Source organism: Lithobates pipiens, unplaced genomic scaffold, assembly GCF_037356315.1.
Source record: "Lithobates pipiens isolate NorthernLeopardFrog02 unplaced genomic scaffold, aLitPip1_a1.2 Scaffold_13, whole genome shotgun sequence".
NCBI classification, from domain to species: Eukaryota; Metazoa; Chordata; class Amphibia; order Anura; family Ranidae; genus Lithobates; species Lithobates pipiens.
The window spans coordinates 297157296-297175959 of record NW_027507718.1 but is presented as its reverse complement, the minus strand read 5'-3'; the positions used below and the strand labels follow the sequence as shown (position 1 = coordinate 297175959).

Sequence of the window (18664 nt, the reverse complement as noted above, 5' to 3'; positions counted from 1 at the left end):
GAGGCGCACGGCGAGGCGCAGCGCACATTTTCATATTTACGAAATGGTGCACTGGGAATAGAGCGTGAATCCCCCATTTACTATAGCGATCTCTGCGCATGGGAGAATGCAATCTGTGCACCACTATGGACATGGCACACGGCATCTCCAAATCATTATTGACAGAAGATGGAGGTGCCAATATTATGGGGTGATGTGAGGAAGTTTAGTAACAAATATGCCCAAAATAGAATGAGAAAGTAACTTTTTCAGAGAAAGCTTGCTATGCCTGCAAGTACGTTTAGAACTGCGTAAGATCAAAGTAAGCAGTGCACATGCACAAGTGGCTGTTGCGCTCGTTCACATACATTTGTTCACTGTGCAACCAAAATCTTAGTAAATGTTAAGCAACGTACATGCAATTGCATGGGTTGAACGGGCGCACCTCTAAACTTGACACTTTTTTTTTACACTTTTTTTACGCTGGTTCACCGTATTTTTTAAGGAGATTTGCACACAGGTCATGTTAGCATGTTATGTTGCCAACATGTGACATGCACCTTGTTAAAATGATGTAAAATGACTCTCGCTCCTCTAGCTCCTCCTAAAAGGCTGGCTGCCTTTGGGGCATGTTGGGCTCAGTCCAATACCAACCCCAAAGCTCCTTGTACCCACTAGTTTAAAGGAGCTTTCCACATTTTTTAAAGCCCCCTGTCTGCAGCCCCCACAACCCCAGTCTAGGGTTGTGTGGAAGAGGCCCTTGTCCCCCTAAATTATGAAACAAAGTGGTTGACTTTTGGGGTGCCCAAGCCCCTCCTGCCCCCAAGCATCCACCCCCCTTTCATGGGCTGGCTTGTTGTGTGTTTGGCTAGCGGTTTGTTAGTGTGTGGGAGGGGCACAATATTTTTTTAGTTTGAGGTGGTATTTTTCACATGGGGGATTCTCATTTTAAGCGTTAACAGACCCAAATGGCCTGGTATGTATTGGGGGCAGGCTATTTTTTCTTTTGAGTTAAAACCTTGCACCTGCAATGTAGATTTGTACGTTTTCTCTAAAGCCGTACATCTTTGAATCAGAATTTTGGATACATGCTACAGATGCACCACTTTTAAAGGCACTTCTCCTTGTTTCATTTTTGGGGTTGTCCAAATTGGTGACATATGTCCCTCAGGGTGGGACCCCGGCCCCCATACCCATTTTAAGGCCAATAACTAGACTATAAGCCAGCCAAGTGGGGACTAGCAAAATTAACAAGTCAGTTCCCATAGACTGACTGCAATGGTATTTATTGTATAACTTTTGCCCATGTTAGGCTCTTTGTTTGCCCCCCTGGACCAGGGGGTGTTTGTCCCATCTGTCATTTTTGTGTGTTTTTTGGGTTAGTAATTTATAAATTTAAGGACATCCTTAACAGGTGTACCCACTTTGAAGTTCTCTCTACATTGGGTAAACTTGTATTTTGTGTGTTGGACTGTGCATGTGTTTCCATTGGTCCCATTAGCACACAAACGTATATTACCGTATTTTTCGGACTATAAGGCGCACTTAAAAGCCCTAAATTTTCTCACAAAATCGACCGTGCGCCTTATAATGCAGTGCGCCTTATATATGACCTGTTGACATCGCTGGAGTTCTTTGGTTAATGCACCCGGAATGATGGCAAGCACCGAATAAGTTTTCTTCACTTGGGCTTTGACAGTATCTGTCAGATGGGCGCGCATGGAGTCACAGATCAATAGGGATGGAGATTTGTGGAAAAAGCCACCCGGTCTCTTACCGTAAACCGACGTACCGTAAACCTCTTTCAGGTTGTTCTACTGCGTGACTGATAGCGATGAGTTTGAAATCCGCTTCGTAAGCATGTCTCTTAACAGGAGCCATTTTTGGGGCAGCGGGTAGACCGTAGAAAATGAACGAATGAATGCGCACACCTCCTGACTAAGATGGCCGTAATGCCCAATCCAAGCAGTGCAGCTTCGTGGGATTACCAAAGTTTTGAGTTCAGAGTTTTGTTTCATTAAATGCGCCTTATAATCCAGTGCGCCTTATAATCCGGTGCGCCTTATAGTCCGGAAAATACGGTATATAAAGTTTCCAGATAGCATTCTTTACCTTGCCCTGAATAGAAATTGTAACACATGCATTTTGTCTTTGTATTTTGTTTGTTATGTCTTTGCAAAACAGATGTTTTAGAGCAAGTATTTTTTTGTGGGGGGGGGGGGTATTTTTCACTGACATATTTTTGATGTTGTCAATCTGTGTTGTTTGTAGGTTGTCAGTTTCACTTTGATTTAATTGTCTGTGCTGCATTATTTTGCAAAATATTCTTCAAGCTGTTGTGACTACTAAGGCCGCGTACACACGGGCGGACTGTTCGCCCAACCTTGTCCGCTGAACAGTGTTTGGGCGGACAGTCCGCTCGTGTGTGGGCTTTCAGCGGACAGTTTCAGCGGACAGTTGGACGGACAAAGTCTTTCGGAAATTCCGAAAAACTGTCCGCTGAAACTGTGTTTGAGCGAACAGTCCGCCCGTGTGTGGGCCTGTCCGCTGTACTTTCGAAATGAGCGGACTGTTCCCGCTCGGAAAGTCCACCCATTTCGAGCGCGTGTACAGGTAGGCGGGGCCCGCGAAGGAGACGTCGCGGGCTCCGCCGCCTGGAATGGGCTTAAAGGGGAACCCCAACGCCGAAAAAAATCGGCGTGGGGGTTCCCCCCAAGTCCACACCAGACCCTTGTCCGAGCACGCTACCCGGCCGGCCAGGAAAGGGGGGCGAGCGAGCGCGCCCCCCCTCCTGAGCCGTACCAGGCCGCGTGCCCTCAACATGGGGGGTGCCTTGGGGAAGGGGGGGGCCGCGCGGCCCCCCCACCCCAAAGCACCTTGTCCCCATGTTGATGAGGACAAGGGCCTCTTCCCGACAACCCTGGCCGTTGGTTGTCGGGGTCTGCGGGCGGGGGGCTTATCGGAATCCGGGAGCCCCCTTTAAGAAGGGGGCCCCCGGATACCGGCCCCCCACCCTATGTGAATGAGTATGGGGTACAATGTACCCCTACCCATTCACCTGTGAAATAAAGTACAAAAAAAAACACAACACATGGAAAAAGTATTTTATTGCACAGCTCCGGGGGTCTTCCGTCTTCGGGGGTCTTCTCGCCGGACTCCTCCGCTATGTGTGTGTAGCTCTTTTACTAGCGGAGGAGTCCGGCTTTCTTCCTCCCCGCCGCCGGCCTCTTCTCCCGACTTCGGGGGTCTTGTCCCCCTCTTCGGTTCTTCTGCCGGGCCACCGCGCCTGGTCCGGTGGCCCGGTCTTCTGTCGCCGTCTTCCGTTCTTCTGTCGCCGCCTTCGGTTCTTCTGCCGGGCCACCGCGCCTTCTTGTAGCTCTTTTACAGGCGGTGGCCCGGTCTTCTGTCGCCGCTGTCGTCGTCGCCGCCGCCGCCGCCTTCCGTTCTTGTTCTTCTTCTCGTTCTTCTTCTTCTTCTCCTGGAGATGTTGACTCGACGAGCTCTCCGGCCGGAATGCCAGAGCCGCGCTGTGCGGTCACTTATATAGTGACAATGGGGCGGTGTCACATGGTATATGTCACATGGGTTGGTCACATGGTGACCCCGCCCCCTTACGATGTCATAGTCCCCATGTGACATCAACCCATGTGACCAACCCATGTGACATATACCATGTGACACCGCCCCATTGTCACTATATAAGTGGCAGCGGAGCGTGTCCCTGGCATTCCGGCCGGAGAGCTCGTCGAGTCAACATCTCCAGGAGAAGAAGAAGAAGAACAAGAAGAAGAACAAGAACGGAAGGCGGCGGCGGCGACAGAAGACCGGGCCACCGCCTGTAAAAGAGCTACAAGAAGGCGCGGTGGCCCGGCAGAAGAACCGAAGGCGGCGACAGAAGAACGGAAGACGGCGACAGAAGACCGGGCCACCGGACCAGGCGCGGTGGCCCGGCAGAAGAACCGAAGAGGGGGACAAGACCCCCGAAGTCGGGAGAAGAGGCCGGCGGCGGGGAGGAAGAAAGCCGGACTCCTCCGCTAGTAAAAGAGCTACACACACATAGTGGAGGAGTCCGGCGAGAAGACCCCCGAAGACGGAAGACCCCCGGAGCTGTGCAATAAAATATTTTTTCCCTGTGTTGTGTTTTTTTTGTACTTTATTTCACAGGTGAATGGGTAGGGGTACATTGTACCCCATACTCATTCACATAGGGTGGGGGGCCGGTATCCGGGGGCCCCCTTCTTAAAGGGGGCTCCCGGATTCCGATAAGCCCCCCGCCCGCAGACCCCGACAACCAACGGCCAGGGTTGTCGGGAAGAGGCCCTTGTCCTCATCAACATGGGGACAAGGTGCTTTGGGGTGGGGGGGCCGCGCGGCCCCCCCTTCCCCAAGGCACCCCCCATGTTGAGGGCACGCGGCCTGGTACGGCTCAGGAGGGGGGGCGCGCTCGCTCGCCCCCCTTTCCTGGCCGGCCGGGTAGCGTGCTCGGACAAGGGTCTGGTGTGGACTTTGGGGGAACCCCCACGCCGATTTTTTTCGGCGTTGGGGTTCCCCTTTAAGCCCATTCCAGGCGGCGGAGCCCGCGAAGTATCCTTCGCGGGCCCCGCCTACCTGTACACGCGCTCGAAATGGGCGGATTTGCCTCCTCCTTACGTGGGCGAGTCCGTTCATTTCAAAAGTTGAGCGAACTGTTTGCCCAACCTTGTTCGTCAAACAGTCCGCTCGTGTGTGGGCAAGTCCGCTCATGCAAATTTTGAGCGGACTGTTTGCCGAAACTGTTTGACGAACAAGGTTGGGCAAACAGTCCGCGCGTGTGTACGCGGCCTAAATGTTTAAATCCTTAAGAGACTGTCTGTTTGTGGGCGTAGTCCTTTTTACTCCTGTTAACTTCCTCTGCAAAATGGTCAGACCTCAAAACCATATTCTGTTAGTGTCTCAAATTAACATACATGTGTTTTTGCTTTCCTCGCTCTTTTCCAAGTCCTGTTTTGTTGACCAATAAAATTTGTATCAATGTTTTATGCTTTATGTGTTTTGTTAATAATTTTTTTTGCAGATGCATGCTCAATCCAAGTAATGCATTTTACACTCTTCACTTCACCCCCCCCCCCCCCCCCCAACAATTTTCATGCAACAGATTTCCCAGCTGCAGCTTAACTAGGCTGATTGGCATGGCAAAATAAAAAAAAAAGTGTGATTTGTCTAAAAGCTACTTTCCTGGTGCCTTCATGGTAGCTTATGCATGGATTGTGTGTATGCTGCCATGGATAGGCACCAGGAAAGGAAAATTACGGAGAGGTAAGTATTCAATTTTCCATTTTAGCACAGTGGTTCTCAGCCTCAGTCCTCAAGTACCCCGGACAGGACATGTTTTGGGAATTTATATTAGCTAAAATAGCTGTCCAAAATACCAAGCCGTTGACTGACTCTGATTTAAAGCACCTGACAAGATGAAGGAAAACCTGCAAACATGGCCTGTTGGGGGTACTTGATGACAGGGTTGAGAACCACTGATTTAGAGCACTGTAATCTAATTGTGGGCATTTGAGGGAAACTAAGTGAGTGTTAGAACCCCTGCTTGTGTTTTTTATGGTTGGGCTCTGTGTCCCTTTAATGAAAATTGGCTTCAATTCCTGTCACATAGCCAAACAGAAATTGAGGGTAAAACCCTACCAATTTCTTTCCTTGGGGACACACAGGTCAATCTAACTAGTGTCCCCATTAGGCAAATTGCACTTTGTTGTGTACACCCCAAATTATTAGGTATTTTGCGGTTTATTAAAGGGAAACCCACTCTGTAATACAAGTGTACTCACTGTAAATCTGATGGAAAGCACTGGTGATTTTATCATCCTGTCATGTAGAAGCAAAGATGCTGTTTTTTTATTTTAATTGCATGTCCCCCTCGGATCTCCAGCAAGTGCACTTGTAGTGCAAAATGGATTTGCCTTTAGTAAATAAACCCCAAAGTCCAAGATGCCTAATGATTTGGGGTGTACACAGCAAAATGCTAGAGTGAACACCGATCGGGCACTCTCATCAGCTCCGGGTACACACTGCGCGCATTCCCCTAGTGGCCAACAGTTGAAGAGATGTAAGGTAACGTTGTTTCGCCAAGCTGTGCCATTCTGCCACAGTAAAACTGCGTCGGCTTGTCGGCAAGCAGTTGAACTGCTCTAAGGCAGATATCAGATTGAGCCAGACACATTTCAGACCAGTTTTCATGTTTCATCCATGGGCTCATTCATTTGTCAATAACGTTTTTATTAATACAACAAAGAAGTTAAAAACATATTTTGTGTTGTTTTCGTTTTAGGCGGAATGGGTCAAACAATGTAGCACTGTGTTCCACAGTTTGTTTTTAAAATGAATTAAAAAATTACCATAATTTAAAAAATATAAACTAAACTATACAGATTGATTGACCGGTCATCATTTTAAAACTACAGTTCTTTTATGTATAAACTACAATGTTATTTTATGATTTATCCAGTTTTTATGATACAAAAATTATGTTTCTGGTAGAAAGTGTGACAAAGTTATTTAACCACTTTCAGACCGGACCAATTTGCTGGTCAAAGACCAGACCACTTTTTGCGATTCGGCACTGCGTCGCTTTAATTGACAATTGCGCGGTCGTGCGACGTGGCTCCCAAACAAAATTAACGTCCTTTTTTTCCCACAAATAGAGCTTTCTTTTGGTGGTATTTGATCACCCCTGCGGTTTTTATTTTTTGCGCTATAAACAAAAATAGAGCGATAATTTTGAAAAAAACGCATTATTTTTTACTTTTTGTAATAATAAATATCCCCCAAAAATATATAAAAAAACATTTTTTTCCCTCAGTTTAGGCCGATACGTATTCTTCTACATATTTTTGGTAAAAAAAATCGCAATAAGCGATTATTGATTGGTTTGCGCAAAAGTTATAGCGTTTACAAAATAGGGATAGTTTTATAGCATTTTTATTAATAATTTTTTATTATTTTTTTTTTTACTAGTAATGGCGGCGATCTGCGATTTTTATTGTGACTGTGACATTGTGGGGGACCCATCGGACATTTTTGACACATTTTTGGGACCATTGTCATTTATACAGTAATCACTGCTATATAAATGCAGTGATTCCTGTGTAAATGACACTGGCAGTGAAAGGGTTAACCAGTGGGTGGCAGTGTAGGGGTTAAGTGTTCCTAGGGGTGTGTTACTAACTGTGGGGGGGTTGGGCTTTCATTTAGTGTACACTGATCTCTGCTCCAATCACATGGAGCAGAGATCAGCGTCACTAGTTGCTAGGCAGAATGGAAAAATGTTGTTTATACAGCATTTCCTCCATTCGGCCGCTCCGTGAGACGATCGCGGGGATGCCGGCGGCGCGCTCCTGATGGCACGGCGGCAACGTATATTGGACGTACATGTACGCCAATATGCCTGCCCGTGCCATTCTGTCGACGTACATCGTCGTGCGCTGGTCGGGAAGTGGTTAAAAATTAAATAAAATATATTTTTAATATTTTGCGTGTTTTTTTTGTTTTTTGGAATTCTGCTATTGAAAATGGCCCAATGAAACAAATAAAAACAAAAAAAAAAACTTGCATACAAAGAGTATAAAAATGTAAAAACAAAAATATTTGAAAAATGTTTTGCTTCGGTGATTCATCTGTGTAAAATGATTTTATTACAGGTACTTACAGTATATAGTGGCATCAATTTACACAGTGGTTTACATATGTTATACATTCACATCAGTCGCTGCCCTTAAGGTCCCTAATGCCGCGTACACATGATCGGAATTCTCGTCGGAAAAAGCTCTGATGGTTTTCCCGACGGAATTCGGCTCAAGCTGTCTTGCCTACACACGGTCACATCAAATTCCGATCATTTCTAACGCGGTGATGTACAACACGTACGATGTGACTAGAAAAAGGAAGTTCAATAGCCAGTAACCAATAACTTCTGTCTCGTAGTTGAATCTGAGAATGCGTGATTTTTGGCATGTCGGAATTGCATACACACGATCAGAATTACCGATAGAAAGTTTTTCCGTTGGGAAAATTGAAAACATGCTATCAATTTTTGGCTGGCGTAAATTCAGACAGCTAAATTCCGATGGAGCATACACACGGTTGCATTTTCAGATGAAAAGCTCTCATCTGTCTTTTTCTGTCCGGAATTCCGATCGTGTGTAAGCGGCATGAGAGTCCATTCACACAGGGGCAACTTTGGATTCGACTTGAAGTCCTCCCAAGTTGCCTCAAGTCGCGCAACATGATAAAATCAATGTAAGTGAATGAGAGCCGTCTTAGTGTACACTACTGAAGCCGCTCCGACTTCAGAAAAGGTTCCTGTACTACTTCAATCCGACTTCTAGGCAACTTGTACCCATTGATTTCAATAGAAGTTGCCTCCAAGTCGGATCCCCTGTCTTAACTGAAGCAACTTTCCAGGAAGTAAAAATAGTTTCCTAGGCAAACCCCTCCCTCCCACAGAGCTGATTGTTATGTGATTGGCCACTGGCAAAGTTCCCTGTCCTGGAGGCAACTTCAAGTTGCTTTATAAGTTGCCTCAAGTCGTGTTGTGATTCATACTCAAGTCCTGTCCAAGTTGCCTCCCAAAGTCTCGCTGGAAGTCGTGTTGCCCCTGTGTGAATGGACTCTATCTTGCATTCAAATACTAAGGCCAATTTAGACAGGAGCCAAATAACCAACATGGAGTGCAGGAGGAAACTGGAACAAACCCACACAGGCACAGTGAGAACATGCAAACTCCAGGCAGGGAGTGCTGTGGCTGAGATTCAAACCCAGAACTCCAGTTTTGCTAGGCAGAAGTGCTAACCACTTAGCCACTAATATCTTTAATGAGCTGCACCTGACAGGTAGCTTTCTTATTAACATCTATTACCTTTTTTAATAAGCGCTGACACTGTAAAGCTGGCCATAGACGGTTTGAACCTCAATTCCAATAATTATAGCCACTAGCAATAATTCAATAATCACTACTCAGCCCCCCATGCCAAGAGAACGCACCGGGAGGGAATCCCTTGTAAACACTGTGTGAACCTACAACCCGTGGTTGCAGGAAAGAAATTAGCTCCATCTATGGTCGGCCTAAAAGCGTTAAAGCGATCAGTGCCAAAATCACAGTGGCTTTGCTACACAGACTGAGACTTCAGCAGTCATAAATTATAGTTCGTTTTAGCATTTGCACTCATGGATATATTCCAAGCAGGAAGGTCATCTGGAATGTACACAGTTTGAGTTTCAGGTCCTTAACTGGTTAATAGCCTATGTACATGTAGAATCAGTAGTGAGTTCAACTATTATTTGATGTACTTGACCTTCCTTTCCTTGAACACAAAGCTTGGTTTTCAGTGTACACAATATGCCATGTGTTTGATGTTTATGCAGATGGATTTCCTGTAGGAAGAATACAGTGATCACCAGAGCTGCTTGGTTTGAATACATTTGCTATGTAAATCGTGCAGCCGCTCATGTTTCCTTGGTTTTCTTTGTGTCGGTCATTCACTGATGTGCTGATGTGTATTTTCTTTTAGTTATAAATGCTTCCTTATAAATTAATTGCTTCTTTGTTTATCCATTCATTCAGGTGGTTGGGGTGGCACAAGCAATCAATAAGAAATCTGGAAATAATGGCACATTTACTGAGCAAGATGAGAAGGTAATGTTTATTGTTGTATAGTGTATATATATTATGTATTACTTCTAGATAACCAATCATTTTGAGCCTGTTGTAAGCAATAAAGAGCCTGTCACATACACTTACCGGCCACTTTATTAGGTAAACCTTGCTAGTACCGGGTTGGACCCCCTTTTGCCTTCAGAACTTCCTTAATTCTTCATGGCATAGAGTCAACAAGGTTTTAGAAACATTTCTCAGATTGTGGTCCATAGTGACATGATGGCATCACCCAGTTGCTGCAGATTTGTCGGCAGCACATCCATGTTTCACCACATCCCAAAGGTGCTCTATTGGATAGAGATCTGGTGACTGTGGAGGCCATTAGAGTACAGTGATCTCATTGTCATGTTCAAGAAACCAGAGGTGATTTGAGCTTTGTGACATGGTGCTTTATGAGTACACTAGTCATAAAGGGATGGACATGGTCAGCAACAATACTCAGGTAGGTCATGGTGTTTAAATGACACTCAATTTGTACTAAGGGGCCCAAAGTGTGCCAATTGCCCAAACCATTACACCACCACCACCAGCCTGAACTTTTGATACACGGCAGGATGGATCCATGCTTTCATGTTGTTTACCCTAAATTCTGACCATACCATCTGAATGTTGCAGCTGAAATCAGGACTCATCAGAATAGGCAATGCTTTTCCAATGTTGTCCAATTTTGGTGAGCCTGTGTAAATTGTAGCCTCAGTTTCCTGTTCTTGGCTGACAGGTGTGGCACCCAGTGTGGTCTTCCGATGCCGTAGCCCATCTGCTTCAAGGTTCGATGTTTTGTGCATTCAGAGATGGTATTGTGCATACCTTGGTTGTAACAAGTGGTTATTTGAGTTACTGTTCCCTTTCTGTCATCTCAAACCAGTCTGCTCATTCTCCTCTGACCTCAACAATGCATTTTCCTCCACACAACTGCCGCTCACTGGATATTTGTTCTTTTTTGTACCATTCTCTGTAAACCCCAGAGATGGTTGTGTGTGGAAATCCCAGTGGATCAGCAGTTTTTGAAATATTCAGACCAGCCTGTCTGGCACCAACAACCATGCCACATTCAATCACTTAAATCCCCTTTCTTCCCCATTCTGATGCTCGGTTTGAAGTTCAGCAAGTCGTCTTTACCATGTCTAGATGACAAAATGTATTGAGTAGCTGCCATGTGATTGGCTGACTAGAAATTTGTGTTACCAAGCAATTAAACAGGTGTACCTAATAAAGTGGCCAGTGACTGTATAATAGCAAAAAGAAAAAAAAATGTTATACTCAAATGCACATTATATACAATAAAAATTAATCAATGGCTAAACGTATGCATCTAATAAAGGAAAAATATTGAAGTGGTTCATATTATACTAAAAACAGCTGAATGTCTTCTGTGATGCATTTTTCTTATAATTAAATGGGATAATAGTATATTTCACAAATTAGACTGGCCATACATGGTCGAATATCAAAACTATTTTCTTTTGAAAATCTGAAATTTTGTGCGTTTTGTGATCCGATGGTGCCACCATTGATTTCTAAATTCGACCAACCAAGCTTTCAATTTCACCTCCAGTTGCTACAGAAAAGAATTTTCTTGGCTGGGAATCTTCTTTTCTTTCCGGGAATTTTCTTTTCTTGCACTCATGCGCATTTCTTTTTCGATTACATTTCTCGCACGATTCTCCCATCATTAATTAGAAAATTGTTCATTTAAAAAAAAAAATTCCAACGTGCCCGATTACTCAAGTTCGATGGCCGCACGAAAATCGCCTGTTGCTGCAGTCCACTAATGGTGCGAAATTCAAACTAAAATTCTTAGATAAGATTTTGGAAAGAAAATTCTTTCAAAATTCGACCCGTGTATGGCCTGTCTTAGACTTAGTTGGATTGTAAACCCTTATTTTTTTTTTTAACTAAAATAAGAGATTTATACTTACCTGCAATGGTATTGCACAGAGCGCCTGCTTACCTCCTCTGCTCCTCCTCTTCTATGTGTGCCCCCATAACAAGCTGCTTGCTTTGGGGGCACACGTGTGGGCTTGCTCTCTAGCTGGGCTGTGTACATCAAACGAATGTGCAGCATAATCGCACTGTACAGGAATGCGGGACGTGGTAAGTGTAAACAAACATCTCCCCGTGCTTCCTACTGAGCCTGTCACTGATCGTCTGTTCCCTGTTATAGGGAACAACGATCAGTGACGTCACACGCCAAGCCACACCCCCTACAGTTAAAAAAACACACATTAGTTCACACTCAACCCCTACACTGCCCCCTAGTGTTAACCCTTTCACTGCCAGTGACATTTTTACAGTAATCAATGCATTTTTAATCACACTGATCTTTGTATTAATGCCAATGGTCCCAAAAATGGGTCAAAATTGTCCGACATGTCCGTCATAATGTTGCAGTCACAATAAAAATCGCTGATCGCCGCCATTACTAGTAAAAAAAAAAATCATTAATAAAAATGCCATAAAACTATCCCCTATTTTGTAGACGCTATAACTTTTGCGCAAACCAATCAATAAACGCTTATTGCGATTTTTTTTTTACCAAAAATATGTAGAAGAATACGTATCGGCCTAAATTAAGGAAAAAAAATGTTTTTTTATATATTTTTTAGGGATATTTATTATAGCAAAAAGTAAAAAATATTGCATTTTTTTCAAAATTGTCGCTCTATTTTTGTTTATAGCGCAAAAAATAAAAACCGCAGAGGTGATCAAATACCATCAAAAGAAAGCTCTATTTGTGGGAAAAAAAGGACGCCAATTTTGTTTGGGAGCCACGTCGCACGACCGCGCAATTGTCAGTTAAAGAGACGCAGTGCCGAATCGCAAAAAAGGGGCCTGGTCTTTTAGCTGCAAAATGGTCCGGGGCTTAAGTGGTTAAAGGAGACATCATCAGTGACAGCCCACATATTTTTTCACAGAAGTTTCCTTTAGTTGCTTTAGCGACATGTTCTGTTTATGACATTTGACATTATGGTTTTCCATGAATTAGTTTGAGTCTTTCATTCCTTCAATTGCACCTGTGCAATTAGAAAATGTAAATGCAGCTTTTCTTGCTAGTGTTGCATAATATACTTATCAAATTCAATGCATATTCACTTATCTAGTGCTGAGTTTTCAGCTGCTAAGATATGAATTTCAAGTATGTATTGCTTGTAAGTTATTAACTTTGAGGCCAAAACTCAAGCACAACCATTTATTTTCACAAATGACTTAAACTGTTTCCATCGTGTAGATGTTACATAACTACTAAATACCGTCTGCACATCTTGCTTTGTTATTAGCCTGCAGTATTTGTCAGTTTTTTGTGAGCGTGCTAGAAGAATTTCTCTCCATTGAGGAAGGCAAGGATGGGTAGGCATATTTGTGTTTTAGTGCTGCCATTGTGTAATTTATATAATTACTGAATATTTCAAAATCTAAAGTACCCCAAAATGGAAGCAGAACTGATATGCTCTGTCAAAGATGAACAATACACAAGACTAGAGCAGTCAAAGGGATTTTCTACTTTGACATCGATTTAATAACCCATTTTGACTTTTTTTGTGATTAAGTAGGGCTAAGGGCAAAATATTTTTTTTTTCATTTGGGATAGTGTAAGGAAGGGGTTATAACTCCTGACAATTTTTAAACCATCTGTGTCCCCATTGGTTAGATTGGCCTTCATTTCCTGACACTGTATACAGCGCCCCCAAAACCGTCCCAAAGATGCGGCTTGCAGAACTTTTTTTCCCATCCGGCAAGCGCACTGTCCCAGTGTGAAAGCCTGAGTGTGGCATGGGAGGCGGTTTTCAGGCGCTTTACATACGCTATTTTTAGCGCTAAAGCGCCTGAAAAATGCATTCAGTGTGAAAGCAGCCTTATGGTTATTTAAAGTATGGGCACACATGGTTATTTGTAAGATCGTTTGCTTTAAAATAATAAAGAAAAACAACAACAGTATAACCCTTTTCAGCTGCGTACACCGCTCCTGCACTGCCCCAAGGATGCTGCTTGCAGGACTTTTTTTTTCGGTCCTGCAAGCGCACCGCCCCAGGGTGAAAATAATCGGGATTTCACATTGGGGTGGCGTGAGAGGTGCTTTACAGGAGCTATTTTTAGCGCTAAAACGCCTGAAAAGTGCCTAAGTGTGAAAGTAGCCTTTATGTTGAATTTTTTTAAAGAAATAATTCAATTATATGTGATATAATGCCTGTCTATTCTTAGTATTCTTTCAAACAGATTTAAATTGCAAAGCTCTCTTTACAGTTGTTTTTTCTTTTATTTTAGAGGAGTTTTCCCTTTTTGACTGAAAAAGTACACCTTTTTTCTTAACACCGGCCTCCCAGGAGACACCCCTTAACCTTAGCCAAATGCTCCAAAATTATATTTCTCTTGCTGCAATGCCACACCGTCTGGCGAAATAATATATAATATGGTAGGATAATAAGGTGTTCAAGAAGGGGAGAACCCAGTATATTACTGTACAGAAGGGACCTGAAGAAGGAATGTCTTGCCATTTGCATACATCTCCACAAGTCGGGTTACACATTATTGTGGGATGTAGTGGTGTATCAGAGTTCTGATTTTGGAGCAGAAAATCACTTTATTACAGTACATATAGCAGCCTTGGTTGGTAGCCTACTTGTAACATTTTAGCCATTTCAGCTGACATTTGATTAGGATTAAAGCGGAGCTCCACCCTAAAGTGGAACTTCCGCTCATCGGAACCCTCCCCCCCTCCGGAGCCACAATTGGCATCTTTCAGTGGGGTGCAGATACCTGTATAATACAGGTATTTGCACCCACTTCCAGGCATAGATAGCCGCAGAATCTGCGGGTATTTACGCTACTTCCTGTTTCGTCCCTGCTGTCTACTGGGAAAAACACGGGTCCCAGCGACCGCAAGGACCGTCCGTATTGCGCAGCGCGACTCGCACATGCACAGTAGGGAACCGGGAAGTGAAGCCGCAAGACTTCACTTACTGATTCCCATAGTGAAGATGGTGGTGGCAGCACCCGAGAGCCGAGCGACAGATCGGCTTTGGGTGCCGACATTGCGGGTGCACTGGACAGGTGAGTGTCCATATTTTAAAAGTCAGCAGCTGCAATATTTATAGCTGCTGACTTAAAAAAAAAAAAAAAAGACAACAGAACTCCCGCTTTAAGCATTACTTTTAACAGCAAGAAGACAATCATGCAATCTTAGTTAAATCTACAAGAAATCAATCTAAAACCAAAAATGTTTATTTTTTCATGAGTACCCATTTCCCTGTGTTGTCTTATCTGTGCAGAAACAAATAAATAATACACCACTCATTTTTCTGACACTCTTATATTTCCTGTGGTATATAGATTTTAACTTTTATTATTTCAGGACTTTGCTGCTTACCTGGCATTCTGTGGCATTGTACTGCACAACGCACAGCTGTATGAAACCTCGCTGCTAGAGAACAGGCGAAATCAGGTATGTTTTCTGCATTTAGTTATTTCCTTAAAAATCTTATCAAAAAGAAACTCATGTTTTATATATAATATGGGTCTGTAGCTTAGCGTTTTTTATGTGAATGAATACTTCAAGTGGACTTTTTTGATACTTTACGTTTGTATAAATATATTCCTGATTACAGGCCTGTATATACCCGTTTATTACCAGGCAATTTTTTGTTTTTAGATGCCTTTCACACCAGGGGCGGGGGTGGCGTCGGCAGTAAAACTTTGCTATTTTTAGCAGCGCTTTACTGCCAATTTCGCTGCGCAATGCGTCTGCTAGCAGGGCGATTTTACCCTTCGCTAGCGGCCAAGAAAGTGTTAAAACCACTGCAAAGCACGGCTGCAGCAGCGCTATGCCGGCAGTATAGCCGCGCTGCCCCATTGATTTTAATGAGCAGGAGCGGTGAGGGAGTGGTGTATAAACCGCTCCTTCACCGCTCCAAAGATGCTGCTAGGACTTTTTTTACCGCTCTGCCAGAGCACCACTCCAGTGTGAAAGCCCTCGGGGCTTTCACACTGGAGACACAGCAGAGACTCTTTCCGGGGGCTGCGCAGGCACTATTTTTAGCGTTGTAGCGCCTGCAAAGCGCCCCAGTGTGAAAGGGGTCTTAGTGCAATGTAAGTTTAACTGAATTTTTTTTAGCCATGGAACATGTACCCAAAATAATTTCTCTTATCAAACATAAATCAAAAAGCCACCACAGTACGAACATCCCTGATAATAACCCCTTTTTGAAAAGTAGACACCCTAAGGTGATCTTGTGTCTACAGCATTATATAGCAGCATTTTATGAAGAATAACCAAATAACCAAGCTTTTTAAAGGCAGGGCAACACATTGGGGGAGATTTACTAAAACTGGTGCACTCAGATTCTGGTGCAGCTGTGCATGGTAGCCAATCAGCTTCTAACTTCAGCAATTTCAGTTAAGCGTTGACAATAAAACCTTGAAGCTGATTGGATTCTATGCAGATCTGCATCAGATTTTGCACTTTATAGCTTTAGAAAATCTCCCCCATTGTCTTAACCTCATCTTGCTCCTCCACAGATTATACTGAATTACATTAGGTGCTGATGAGGTTAGTAGACTGAAATTCATTGGATCGGTGATTGCTAATTTTTTTCTAAATTTTACTGATCACATCAATTTTCAAAACAATTCAAAATTAGACATTGGGGGTTCAGTCGCTCTAAATATAAGGGGTAGATCTGAATTAAGTGGAAGCTCTGCTGATTTTATCATCCAATCATGTGCAAGCTAAAATGTTTTTTTTTTATTTTCCTTGCATGTCCCCCGCGGATCTACAGCAACTTTACTTCCAAGTGCACTTTCAAGTGCACCTGCAATGCAAAGTGGATTTTCCTTTAGTAAATAACCCCCATTGTCTCAGAGTGTTGGAAAGCAATTTACCTGAATGGTTTGAAACCGTAAATCTTTGATTGCATGGTATATTGCATAGTAAACGTTTGTTTAATGGATTTCTTTATAATCAACATACAATCAAGCTCAGCATGGCATGGAACATTGTTATTATGGGACTGTTCAATATATCACTCATTAATACAGTAAAATATCCTAGTCTCCAGTAGTTGCATGGTTTATTCTTGGTTATATTATATTCTATAGCTTTTCTTTTTTTTTCAAGTAAATAATAAATATTCCAAATTAAAATTTGAAATTCACCACTTTCAGTTAGTAGTTGGAGAGAGCATTCAATAAAAGCACTAGCCTTATTGAGGTTCAGATTACAACTGAAATAGACGTGACTAGCAGGGACATCAAAATACATAAACAGCAGAATGTTTTACAGGGAAGAAACACATTTCTCTACCTTTCTTTTTCTAAAGATATGTAAAAAAAATGGATAACAGATAAACACAGGGAGGTTAATTTATTAAAACTGAAGAGGGCAGAATCTGGTGCAGCTGTACATGGTAGCCAATCAGCTTCCAACTTCAGCTTGTTCAGTTAAAGTGATTGCAAGGGTAATTTTTTTTTTTTAATAACAAACATATCATACTTACCTCCACTGTGCAGCTTGTTTTGTGGAGTGGCCCCGAACCAGTTCTTCTGGGGTCCCTTGGCTCTCACGGCTCCTCCCCACATCAAATAACCCCCTGGGAGAAGCGCTCTCCTGGGGGATTACCTTGCGGGTGCGCTCCCAAGTCCAGCATTCGGCATCCATAGAGGCCAAATGCAGGACTCGGCCCCGCCCTGCCCCCTTCACCTGGGCCATTGAATTTGATTGTCAGCAGTGGGATCCAATGGCTGCGCTGCTATCAATCTATCCAATCAAGAGGCAGGAGCCCATAGAGAGAGAGACAACGCATCCCTGCCAACTGAATGAAGGGGTTCAGGTAAGTAAAACGGGGGGGGGGGGGGCGTGACTGGCAGATGTTTTTTCACTCTGCTGCATTAAGGTGAAAAAACACAAACCTTTCCAACCTCTTTAATCTTGGACAATAAAACATGGAAGCTGATTGGTTTCTATGCAGAGCTGCACTAGATTTTGTACTCTTCAGTTTTAGTAAATCAACCCCAGGATGCTTTCAAATATGTAGGGAGTGCTGGGCTTTCCTAATAGAAAATCCACCTTGCACTATAAACTGATTGTAAAAAATAAAACAGCCTGTATTATATCTGTTTATTTTATTTTTTTAATAATGATGTTATTATTTATAAAAGATAAAACTTTACATTAAAACATTAAAATCACACTATAAATTGTAAACTCTCAAAAAATAAATAATTAATGGATGTATTAATAACCTCCTGATCGTTATCTTTATTATCCCGATTATAATTGAGATATATTAATATGGCTTTCTTTATATTATATTTTTTATTATTTTTGGATACTATTATCTATGTATCTAAATACTGTAACTGATCTGTTATTTAGTCATAATTTCTGTCATTTGTCTTGATAGAAATTTAAACTTTAATAAAAACTATTGATTAAAAAAAAAAAATAATAATAATAATTGTACACAGTTGTTGTACTTTCCATTTATGCACATATAAAGATAATCAACTTAAAAAAAAAAAACAATTCTCACTTTAGAGCACAGACTGTCTTCCAGTACCTAATATGGTTGTTTGGTGATATCTGGGTTTTAATTTGGCCAAACATTGTACAGATTTGCTCAGTGGGTGGCCCTGTCAGCTCTCTCCCACGTTATCCCTTGAAAAATCAAAAAAGCTGGGATAAAAATGATTAGCTGCAAACTGGCTGTATCCAATCAGATGCCACCACTGTTTTGGTATTTTGACAGCTTGCAGAGTTTGTTTTTTGTTTTTTTCAGCCTGAAATATATGGCCAACTTAAATCCACACAAGAGTGAACCTCCACCCCTGCTGCACTGTCTTTAATGAATAAATATAATGAGAGCTTATGATAAATAATCCACTAGGTGTGTGCAGCGCCATCATCTGCCCTAAGCAGTTTGGTGGAAATGAACATTTTGGTTACATTATGTTGTAACTGAGAAAATTAAGATGACAGCATACATGTTCGGCTTG

General features: G+C 42.8%; 1 protein-coding gene across 4 annotated transcripts in view; it reads left to right on the top strand.

The window, feature by feature from the left end:
- Positions 1-18664, top strand: part of PDE5A (phosphodiesterase 5A) — a 255717-nt gene that overhangs the window by 122857 nt on the left and 114196 nt on the right. For all 4 annotated transcript variants that reach the window (XM_077476828.1, XM_077476827.1, XM_077476826.1 and 1 more), the window contains exons 4-5: positions 9584-9655; positions 15027-15116. In XM_077476828.1, coding sequence (XP_077332954.1) covers positions 9584-9655; positions 15027-15116 — 162 coding nt within the window. The remainder of the gene's footprint in view (positions 1-9583; positions 9656-15026; positions 15117-18664) is intronic.